Source organism: Austrofundulus limnaeus, unplaced genomic scaffold, assembly GCF_001266775.1.
Source record: "Austrofundulus limnaeus strain Quisiro unplaced genomic scaffold, Austrofundulus_limnaeus-1.0 Scaffold39, whole genome shotgun sequence".
Taxonomy (NCBI): domain Eukaryota; kingdom Metazoa; phylum Chordata; class Actinopteri; order Cyprinodontiformes; family Rivulidae; genus Austrofundulus; species Austrofundulus limnaeus.
In genome coordinates this window covers 1,337,405-1,349,392 of record NW_013952441.1, presented here as the reverse complement: position 1 = coordinate 1,349,392, position 11,988 = coordinate 1,337,405, and the positions used below count along the sequence as shown (strand labels likewise).

Genomic DNA, 11,988 nt, shown 5'->3' with positions numbered 1-11,988 from the left:
AGATTATTCTTATCTGCCTCAATTCAACGGTACAAAGCCACGCCCACGCCCACAAAGCTCCTCCCTGGAGCTCAGTCTGCAGCCGAGCTCCCGCCCCACGGAGCACCCTTCCCTCGAGGCGTTGCTGTGAAGACGTGCTTCAGCGGGAAACAGTGGGAGGTTCTTAAAGAGACAGAGGCCAATTTCAAGGCGTTTCGATAGACTGATGCAAAATCAAATTAATTTTTGACATAAACAGTGTCTGTAAATTCCAAAATACCACTCTTTTAAAGGTATTTCAAAAAAAGATAAAAAAAATTAGAGAAATAAAAAGTATCACACTGTAAGGCTGCAAGTTGGATTATCGAAGTGGTCAGCAAGTATTAACAACTAACATGATCTAATTAACACGATTTGCCTCTTGTACTAGTTGTATCAGTTACATATTTGCAGACAAATAAAGAGGAAAAATTGTAAAGGTAGTTTTTTAAAAAAAAATTCTGTTGTGGCCATAAAAAAAGTCTCATAGTTTTCATCACAGCTTCAGAGAGACCAAAGAGTTGCACGTGATTCCGGAGCCACATATTGAAGACCCCTTACCTAAGTTWATCAGTTGTAGATGTACAACTAAATGTGACTCTGCATTAAAATTTGTCTGTTGGTCCAGAAATGGGAAAAYGTGCAAATTTGTACAGTGAGCATGACTCGCCATTTAAGCTATTCAAGACATGATGCAGTTGTCAACAGGGAAGAGTCTGTGCTGTATTTTGTGTAAATAATCTAGATTGTGTAAACTAGATTTATTTTGTCATCTTATTGGTTGCCTGCACTGCTCAGGTTGATTAGCTGATCATAATTCTGATTATCTATGGATCATCTGTAGCAATTTTAGTGGAGTTATGTGTGCTTAAGGATGTTTTTAAGGAGTCATCAAGTATTGGAGGTCATAACTTTAACTCTTATATAAACAGAAACAGGTGCCTCCATCAGTAGGATTAGTACACAGGGTAAACCATGTTTAGGAACATCTAATCTGTGTACAGGGTGTAATGCACCACTTGTTGCCRTTAAGTCTGGTACAAAACCTTGTTCAGGAACAACAACTGTTGCTTTAGAGATATGCGGTCACCTCTCAGAGCAGCTGTGGGTCAGAAATATAATTTTCAGTCCATAAATTCTATGTCTTTGCATTTCCTTATGGATCCTGGCCTGCTTGTTGTAATAAAATAGTTTTTTTTTGTTTTGTTTTTAACTCAAACTTGACCTCACCCCCTCTAGGGCTTCCTGATGTACTGGCATCATGAAAATTTCCATAACACTTCAAACTTCCACACCCTGTTGGTTCTGAAGTGCCATCAGCGACACAGATTTAACAATTTCTCGTCCTCCGTTTCTTTCAAGTTTAATGAAACTCTGGTAGAGTTTGTGGAAGTTGACTGTATTCATAAAAACTAAGTAAAACTTGTACTGAAACTGAAACCAAAACTCACATCTGTTATCCCTGTGTGACTTGTAAATGACTGTCAGCAACTATCACAACAATTTTTTAGCTAAAAAAACCTTTAAAAAAGGTAAAAATAGATACAGGCAAGCAGATTATCRCTCTGCTTCGTCTTCGGTGCCAGGCAATAATTAGGGATTGAGGAGGTACTGGATGTAACATCATAAACCCACTGACATTTCAGGCCCGGATGTACCTGTGTTTTTATCCGATCTATAAACACCATCAGAATCCTCCAATTCGGAGATCTTTTTTTAAATTTTTTTTTATTTTTTGCTTTTTGCTGCTCGGTTTCTATTAAGGAAGGAGTCCTCATTGTTATTCTGGGAGGGATAAGTCACGCCGTGTGCTGGCTCTGCCTGCTGCTGCCGGGGCAGTCACTGTGTCAAAGCATGGGGAGAGTCAGCTGACACCAGAACAAACACCCCAGCACTGCAGAAAGTCTAGACGGCTAACCGGGGAGTTGAAATGCAGTAATAGAGATATGCTACGCTGTCAGTGTCATTTCAAATTAGGAAATGTTTCAGAGTTACAGAAACGTACCCAAAACGAATGTTCAGCATCTGTTTCACTTTGTTGATTTCTGACAAAACAGTCATCATGTTTGGCTAGCTGTTAGCCTAGCCTGAAGGAGGACTTCTGCCCTTTTCTTCATACATTGAATACTAAAAACTGAAAATGAGATGACAGAACTATCCCTTTAAGGATTTTGATCACATTGATTTTTTTTGTATCTGTGTGCTTTAGGTGCCAGAAAAATTTAGATTTCCTGCAGARGAAGGGGGTCGACATGTTGGCTGGCAAGCTCCGAAGACAGGCTGGAAGGCCAATGGGGTGTCAGCTTTATTTGGAGGAAATAAACTCAATGAGCTCACTACAAAAACCAGTGCCGACCCCAACAAGACACCRTCTCTGATGAAAACAACGAGGACAGAGCCCCTCAGCAAGCACTCACCTCTGCATGGTACAACTTCTACTGATTCCAGCGACCAACAAACTCCGCTGCGGGGGACAAGGGCCGCAGACGCAAACAAGTCACACACTCCTTCRCAAAGAAGAAGCACTGCTCAGCCTATGAAAGCAACAGCTTTCTATGGACCGAGCGACAGTTCCGAATCTTCACAAGCAAACTCGACCACTCTCATCCCTCAGAACAAAGCTGGCATCGCCTCCATCACCATCACCTCTAGAAAAGTGAACAGATCAGCCAGTTTACCTGGATCCAACTCATCCAGCAAATCTCCTTCTCCCCCACTAGACCACCAACCCGTTGACCCAAACTCCACACAGKTTAGAGTGCAAAGGAAAGCCATGATAGTCAAGGTGACAGAGAAAAGAGTGATAGCGAGCACCGGTGCAAGCGCTAGTCGGCCCGGGACACCGCCAGCTAACCCCGATTTGGACACGGTGGTCCGCAGACGAAAGGCTACCATCATCAAAGTAACAGAGCATAAAGAAAGTTACAGTCCTGCCAAGATCGCAATCAGGAATCCAGAGTACAGACACAGCTTTACTGAGGGACTGCRTCCGGACATCAGTACATGGAATCAGRAAAACGGTTCMGAAGACAATACAACCYTTCCAAATCATCGTTTGAACTCCGCACCAAATACAATCACACCCAACGCGCAAACAAACGGTATGCACAGATCCTCTTTGAATCTTTTTGTGAGCAATCCCCCTGCCCCAACACCCACTTCCTCTGAGCCGTCCACAAAGGCTGTCGGACAGAGATGGGACAGGCGGCAGAGACCCCTGAGCTGCTATGGAAGTTTGACAGGACACGTCGAGACGATCGGGGAGAACKCTGCACAAACAGCTGCCAAAAAATGGAGCTTTGAGGTTCCACAAGAGACCCGCATTAACCCTGTGAACTTCAACAGTGGTTTCATCAGCCCTGGAAAAGCAGCGAAAGAAGCAGGTCAGCCAGCGGCAYACGCCCTCAGCCCGAGYRGAGACGAAAAGGAGAGAAGGCCCTCATCAGTGGACAGAATGAGGAGAGCCTCCGCAAGTCTAACACTCATCAAGGCCCCGGGTAAGCTTCTCCGTCCCACTTTGACMGTCTTGTTGTCAACAAACAGGCTCCATCTGTCTCTGATCTCTATTTTTAAAGGATTGCAGCGCCTAAATATACAGCGCCTTTGTACCCTTTGTGCCTTCTGGCTTGAAGTTATTATGCACCATTGTAGGTTTCATATGGTCTTCCAGCTTTGAAGTTTTACTGGCAAGCGTCATTATACCTTTATTTGTTGCAGAAAGTGCACTTTCACACCTTTGTGCCACATATGTGTGCCAGAGTCAGGTGACATTGGTGTGAAAAGGTCCCACAGCAGTCAGACAGGCTTTCTCATTTTCACCTCTGTTCGTTTGTCCCACACATCYGTTTGCATACATAATTCATTGCAGTCTCAAATTTAACTTTCAGAACTGGGAAGATAAATTACTATTTGAAATATGTGATAAAAAATAAAATATTGGAGTGAGTYAGCAATTTTATAACAAAAACTGTTTGTTTATGGTTTTTTAGGGGTGGCAGGAACGGGAGTCAGTGATCATTTAGGGCCAAGATTCAGTTTTCATTATTTCCCACTTCCAAAAATGCTAATGTTTTTGTAATGTTTTTTTCTGTGCATGCATTTGTTTGTCTGTAGCGTTAGCAAAATATTTCATACACCACTGGATGGATTTGTATGGGGTTCCGTTTGAAAAGTTACACAGTCAAAAATTACCACCAATATTTTTGTTTCATTTAGCTTTTTATAAGAAAAAAAGAACCAATTTATTTTTCAAAGTCAGTTTTTCACCATATGATTCATGCATTTATAAATGTCATAGTTTATAAACTAAATATTTAACTTGCAAATTAAATATTTAGTTAACAAGCTAAAAATTTAACTTGAGACTTTAAAATTTAGTTTTGATCTAAATGTTTAGCTTGCAACTTCAATATTTAGCTAGCTACCTAAATATTTAACTTGCTAGCTAAATATTAGGTAGCTAGTAAAATTTTTAAGTTAAATATTTAAGTTGCTAGCTAAATATTTAAGTTGCTAGCTAAATATTTAAGTCACAACCTAAATATTTAGGTATCTAGCTAAATATTTCAGTTAAATATTTAAGTGGCAAGCTAAATATTTAATTTGCTAGCTAAATATTTAAGTTGCAACCTAAATATTTAGGTGGCTAGCTAAATATTGAGGTTGCAAGCTAAACATTCATCTCAAAACTAAATATTTAAGTCACAAGTTAAATATTTAGCTNCCTAAATATTTAGGTGGCTAGCTAAATATTGAGGTTGCAAGCTAAACATTCATCTCAAAACTAAATATTTAAGTCACAAGTTAAATATTTAGCTTATAAACTATGACATTTATAAATGTATGAATCATATGGTGAAAAACTGACTTTGAAAAATAAATCTGTTCTTTTTTTCTTATAAAAGGCAAAATAAAACAAAAATATTGGTGGTAATTTTTGACTGTGTAACTTTACAAACGGCACCCCATAGATTTGGATGCATCTCTGAGAAATTAATGTTTGGACATGCATCTAGAAGTGACTAATATTACAAGAAATGTTAGTTTATGGATTCTGAATTCAGGTGCTGGATGTTTCAGTCACTCAAGCCAGCAGCGGGGSTGAAGAGGTTATGAATGGAGAGGGATATTATCCAACCCTCAGCAGCTGCACGTGACTCATTGCAGTGATATCACCGAGGCAGTGCCAGTTTTCTTCCTTCAAAACAGCCCCTCGGAGCTGTTCCAGCTTCATGTGCCCACACTTGATATGATTTATTGATGACTTTGATGCTTTGTGTGAGCTGCTGCTCTGCTGGCTGTCGGAGCAGAGAACAGGGGGATCTTTAGAGACTAAAAGGAGAACATGTAAAAGGTTTGTGCTGTAGCTGCTGGGAAGGTAAACCTCCAGTTCTCTTGGAAGGATGTGAATGAGCTCGTCCGAATTTGTGAGAGRCAGATCTGAGGTCTGTGAGCCTGAGATTAAATATAATCAAAATTGTTCTTGTGGAACTGTTTTGAAAGCGGGATCTGAAGCAAATTTAGTCATTTAGAATAAAATAAGAATGTTTGTATGCAAGTTATTTTGTGTTGATTGACATGTGTTTTTTATGTTTTTGTCCATATGCTTTGCATTCCTAAGTTTGGCTTCTTGTTTTATTTTTTCAAAAGTTTGTCTTCTTGTTCCTTTTATTAACTTAACCTGTCTCTGATTTTCACCTGATTCTAAATTCTCAATCATCACACCTGCTTTAAGTCTGCATTTACGTGCACCCCCCCCCCCCCAAAAAAAAAAAAAAACCCAGATGTGTTGGATTTACTAACACATCTGTTTTTGAGTGTATTTTGACTTATCTACTTACATTTGGTCTTTTGAACTTATTTTACCTTTTTTTAAGTTTCTCCAAATTCCCTGCATTACCACTTGTTGCATCCATTTAGTTCCTTTGTTTAAGATTTGTGCAAAAAAAAATCAGTTTTTTTCTCCTTCTTGACTCCAGTTTATTTGCTATTTGGCTGCAGCTTTATTCTCATAATAAAAAAAATAACAATGACATTTCATAGAATTTCATAGAATAGAATAGATTTCAACTTTATTGTCATTGCACATGTCACAACTACAAAACAACGAAATGCAGTTTGYATCCATCCAGAAGTGCTTAGCAAGTAATATATATGTATCAAATTCACAGTAAATTGTGTGACTATGTTGTAACTGTAAGTATAGTAAAGACAGGTTTTGCATGCACCGATTTTACAGGTTATGAATATGAAGGCGTTATAAATAGACTACTTGTAAACATGAGTAAATTATCTACACTAGTGGTTCCCAAACCTTTTATCTTCTGACCCACAAAATATCCATGGCAAAAACTTGTGACCCCAAAAATTACTGGTCTGAGTACACAACCTTCATTAATAACCCTAAAAACACAGGCTTTTTGACAATCTAAACAGCTTGTACACAAATATAAATACTTACTTACACTCATGTTTGTGTTTTTGTAATAATTAGAGGGAAAATATTACATCAGCAATTATTTTATTACCCTTTAAATTGATTTCTGGAGATTATCCAAGGTGCTTCATGACCCATAATTGGGTCCCAAGCTCAACTTTGGGAACCAAAGTGCAGTGGTTCCCAAACTTTTCAGCTTTTGACCTACAAAGTAACAGTAGCAGAGACCTGTGCCCCCAGCTATTTATGGAGGATAAACATTTGTATCAGGTCAACAAAACATGGGCATAGTAACAATATTTTTATACTACATTTATCCATTTTAAATACACTAACCTCACTTCTTTGTAACAACTAAGCCAAAAATGTAATTAATTCAGAAAATCTTTTCAGGACCCCACCTTGATGTTTCVGGACCCCACTTTGGGTCCCGACCCCAACTTTGGGAAACACTGATCTACACAGTATTTACAGTAGTGAAGGTATTCATGTCTGTCACATTACATGCTGATGATTTAAAACAAACATCAGTTAGTGCTCAGAGTATGTATTTAGGATAACTCTCAGCCACGACCACACCAAACATTAGCTCAATATCTGTAAAACTGACTGAGTTATAGTCATTTTTGTGTTGGGTAGAATTAATTAGCTGTGACAGCTACCTTGAATCGAGATGACTTTAAAGGCTAAAAAGTTGTAGTTGTACATTCAGTGATATTTTTCTGCAAGTTTCATTAAAATCTGTCTTGTGGTTCATGAAATATTTTGCTAACAGACAAGCAAGGTTGACAGTGACTGCTAATGCCAACATTTTAACCTATAAATTAGCACTTATTGTATTTTTCAGGGTCAACTCTCAGCTTCCTTCATGCCAAATTTTAACTCAAAATCTGTCAAATCAATTGAGTTTTATCTGTTTTTGTGATTGCAAAGCTTTATTAGCTGTGGCGGCCATCTTGCATTGTCTCAACTCCAAAAGGTAATCAGCTGTARACGTATGTGCGGTGATAATTTTCTGAGAGCTTCATTAAAATTTATCCACTGGTTCTTGAGATATTTTGCTAACAGACAAACACTTGTGCATATACACTGGCAGCTTCATTAWTGCCTGCCTTCCATAGGCAGAAACTGCAGCAATGCTGCTAACATAACTAAAATGTTTGAAAAGTAAGCAATTTTCTGCTGAGTAAGCGTGCCTCTTCATCTATTATCTCCTTTCTCTGCGTGAAATTATTAATTACTCTGTAATCACATTCATTAGGAGCGTCATCAATTAATTATAAGGCCAGAAGCGTTTGGTTCAGTCAGCCACAGAACCAACGGGGATGCCAAACTGTTGCGAAACGGGCCCGTTTGTGTGGCGCTGCAGTCAAATGAAAGCTCGCAGCTTGGCTCGCTCCTCGGTTACATCAAAGCCCTCCTGCCTTTCAGATCCCCATCAGTCTCAAGAGGAAGTGCTTGCCCTCAATGCAGCGGCGATCATAGCAAAYATCAAACTCCAGAGACAACTCAGCAAGAAGAAAGCGCCGAGCAGCCATCCTGAGGAGGACGCCGCAGCCTCGCCCCTGGGAAATACGGGTACCGTTACACACCTCTGTTGTTAGAAACGAGCAGAAAATATTTAAACTCGTAACTCCTCGCCTCATAAATGATTCATCCCTGTTACAGATTGCAGAGATTTGTTGCTGCTTCAGTAATTCATTCTTCTTCCTTTTTTTTATTTATGTTTTCTTATGAGGGTCGACTTGGATTGAATTTGTAACGTTAAAGTGAAATCCTGCAGCTAAAACAAAAGAATTTGTCGCAGCATGACCAGGGAGCTGTTGTTCACTTTTACCCGGGCATGAGAAGCTGTGCAGGGTGTAAAATGAAATGCAAAAACTGATTTATTTATTTAATTTTTTTTTGGTCCTTTGCAGTGACGGATGAGAGGAAACACTTCAAGTCCGGCTCTGATCAAGGCAARAGCCACAATCAGAAAGAGCCTGACGCTGCAGAGCCTGAAACTATTTCTCTCCAGGTACGTTCAAAGGTCTTTTTATAGGTTAATAAAAAAATATATATTGTTGTCTTTGTTGGAATATATACTGTTCGTACAAATATATTAGCTTCCTGTTTGAGCTTCCCAAATGTTTTAGGTTCAGCTTCTCTACAAYTCGTGGTAATTAATTTATAAGCAGTAGAGCTTTTGTAGCATCTTTCGTCATTAATTTAAATCTGTACAGCTGCTCTACAACTTGTGATTTATTTGAGGCAGCACAGCTTTCCCCCACATTTACGGTATTTCATTTTAGGTGGCACTGTTTTTTTTTTTTTTTTTAGCATTTACGGTAATTCCCATATTTGGCTGGGGTGTCCCTCTGCTTCTTTCTGCAGAGAGAAGCTGTCGGCCTTCGGAGAGGCACTGGCCTGAAAAACCAATGTGGTGAGAGGCGAAAACTGGCTTTGCTGTCACAAAAAAAAAAAAAACCATTTCTACAGAATATTACAGAATTTGGAACTCACTGAACTTTAAATAGCGACCGCTACTTTAAACTGAGGCAACATAAATGTTTCTTGTTGTGGAAATCTGAGAACTCAGCTAAAAGTAAATGATAAACCTTGAGAAGGTAAAGCTGACTTCTTTCATATTAAAGTAAGAAAAGTTGGAAACTCTCAGTCACTGAACTTCCATTAAAAGGGGACAGATCATGTAAAATCCACTCTTTTTATTAAATGCATTTTGTTGTGTTTTGGAGTCTCTAGCAGTGCAGAAATTTAAAATTTAKTCTCTCCTGGTGCTTCTTAGATATCTTTATATTCTGTTTGGGTCATKTTTATCARCYCRTTCAGTTTTCTCTGATGTTTTCTGAATTATTGCGTCACAGTATTTGTGTTTGAACTGCTAAATAAGATCTGGACTCACCAACTACWATCTGATGGTYTTCATTCTCCTCTGGTTCTGGGTCAGACTCTGGYTCCAACATGTAAGACTGGATGGACAAGTCTTCTGTTGTGGMCATCTTTTAGTTCATTAAAAAAAAAAATCTGCGCAGCTGTATACCCTGTAAATCCCTCTATGAAACTATAATGGACCAGTCTGGAAGCTGGGAGGGGTTTAGCTTTAAAGAGACAGCCTCAAAACGAGTTGATCTGAGACACACATCGGAGAAGGGGGTGAAAGGGGGGCYTTTTGAGTTACAATTAGGATGAATTCAGACCAAAGATTTGCAGTTTCATTTTATATAGACCCCAATTGAATGATTAATGTGGAAAAAAAAGGTTTTAAAAGCAGAATGTGTCTCCTTTAAAAACAAGCWAACAGAAAAACACATCAATTTTTWAATTTTTTCACAGCGGGCGCTGCAGATGACCCGACCAGACTTTATTCGTCGCTCCCTGAGCAGGGTGCKGGAGCTGGAACGGAGGAGGCAGGAGAGGAGGGAAAGGCGGTGGGGTTCRGGGGCTGGACAGAGGAAGGCCCACAGCACAAAGTCCACCTCTGTGAATGGTAAATGCTCCAGCAGCCACTCTGCCGCCCATTGTCCTTGTGCAGCTGCAGTGGCCGTTTGCCACATCACTAATCACAAATATGCAGATTCAGAACAAAGAGCAAAGATCCGGGCTCTCTCCCTGTCTCCGTTTTATCTGCACTCATAAAGATCCTGGCTTAAATTAATCCCAGTGGCTGATTAGAAGCTCTATAAATCTACCTTTTTTTTTTGACGTTTTCCTTAACTGCATCTTGAACTGACTGCAGCAGACTCCAAATTTGAATAAGTTATAGAGGAACATCCACGGATTACTTTTCTTTTGGATCCATTTATTGGTTCGTGACATATTTTGATGAACACAGACATAAATGTGCTCCGTCACATCGAGCCAAGGATTAAATCCTGAAGTGGTGCGTGGAGGAAAAGATAGATATAGTGTTTTGATTAAAACGTTGCAATAATTGCATTTTAATTGCAATGAATAAACGCCGTTTCAGTGCATCATATGAATTTATGTCTGAAATATAATCCAGAATAATTTTTACGAAACGCTTTTTTGAGCAACAAAAGCACGATTTTGAGCAAAACAACAAACAAAAACACTCCTATAATAGTTTCATATTTTCCCTGCAAGCTAAAGTCTTTTTTTACTTTACAGCTGGTAAATCTCAATATCCAATATTATTTGAGTTTTAAAACGTAAAAAATCCTTCATTAGAAAAACCTAAAAGTAGGATTCAGACCAAAACCGTGTTGTCATGATTAACAAGACAAATCAAGCCACAGCTTTGGGACCACTCRTGATATCAGGATGGTCAAAATGTAGCTTATAAAGCAGGAATCTGAAAATGTCTTTTTGACCTAATCTGACAGTTTGATGTGATGGGTCATAAATGAACAAAACTGAGATTTGAATCTAATGGTTTTAAATGATCCATGCCTCTTCCTGTTGTTTATCAAGAAAAACATTTAAAAAAAGGATTTGAACAAACACAATCCTGGAATTCACAGTAAATAATCTGAAACATAAACATTTTATAGGCCTTTCTGCCCTCTTCTGGTCATGACTAAGACATGGCAGTGCTTCTCTGACAGCTGGGGGGGGAAACTACACAAAAAACGATTCAAGGTTGTTTTTTTAAATAAGATGAGAGAAACTGATTTTATGACCTGATTTGAAATAAACTCTCTGATGATCTCAATCCGAAGCGATCGACAGTCACACTATTAACTCGAACATCCTTCTGTGTCTGCGTTTGTGTGTGTGTGTGTGTGTGCGTGTGTGTACACGCCCCCTGCTTCCAGGTAACCTTCTCCCACCCAGAGAAAGAGAGTGGGGGGGTTTCTCAGAAAGGAATGTGACAGCGAGCGTCTGAATCCAACTCCACGTCTCGCCTCTGCGAGGGCCGAGCCTCCGTCAGCGACAGCCCAGCACCGAGTGTTGCTGCTCCCCTTCTGCTCCGGATTAAAACTGCTTTGTTCTTTCTTGCTTCCGTGACTCATTGCTTTGTCATCCGGCTCGATCCACGCTAATTTGTGATTCTGAGGAAATTCCAGGCTGAGGTGGGGAAATCGTACCTGACAATTAAAACATGAAAAGCTGGGAACAAAGTTTTTTGGACACGCTTTAATGATCAGTTTGTTCTTTCGCAGACAAACAGCTTGGTTAGTGAATATCTTGTTTTTATGATTAAGATRTAACCTTTATTTTGCAAATATGACATTTTAGCTTTATATGTAAAATTTTCCATCTAGGTTATCATTTATTCAAAAGGTAAATAAAGGACGCTTAACATTTCTGCTCTTATACGAAAGTCATCGAGGTTTGGTGGGTTTTTCGTGTTTACAGACAACGCTGTGATCTGCAGTGAGGGTAGGGAGCAGGTGGAAGAGAGTCTGGAGAGGCAGTGGAATGACAGCCAGAATATGAATTTCCTTAAACAAAACACTTTTTAAACTTTAGAGAGCTGCTGAATTATTTCATACATATCCTGATGCATCTCAGTAATCCAGGTAAAAAATCAAAAAGAAAAAAAAATTGTATAGGTCTTCTGGACGGGT

General features: G+C 39.2%; 1 protein-coding gene across 3 annotated transcripts in view; it reads left to right on the top strand.

Annotated features, from left to right (window-relative positions):
• The window catches only part of cunh10orf90 (chromosome unknown C10orf90 homolog), an 18,537-nt gene extending 6,796 nt beyond the window's left edge, over window positions 1-11,741 (top strand). Inside the window, exons 6-11 of one of the 3 annotated variants that reach the window (XM_014007050.1) lie at window positions 2,228-3,515; window positions 7,886-8,032; window positions 8,374-8,474; window positions 8,831-8,879; window positions 9,791-9,944; window positions 11,233-11,318. In XM_014007050.1, coding sequence (XP_013862504.1) covers window positions 2,228-3,515; window positions 7,886-8,032; window positions 8,374-8,474; window positions 8,831-8,879; window positions 9,791-9,944; window positions 11,233-11,236 — 1,743 coding nt within the window. In that variant the 3' untranslated portion in view covers window positions 11,237-11,318. Of the gene's footprint in view, window positions 1-2,227; window positions 3,516-7,885; window positions 8,033-8,373; window positions 8,475-8,830; window positions 8,880-9,790; window positions 10,604-11,232 lie in introns of those variants that run through there. The other 2 variants (XM_014007049.1, XM_014007048.1) reach the window with 2 other exon arrangements.
• Window positions 11,742-11,988: the final 247 nt, after the last annotated feature.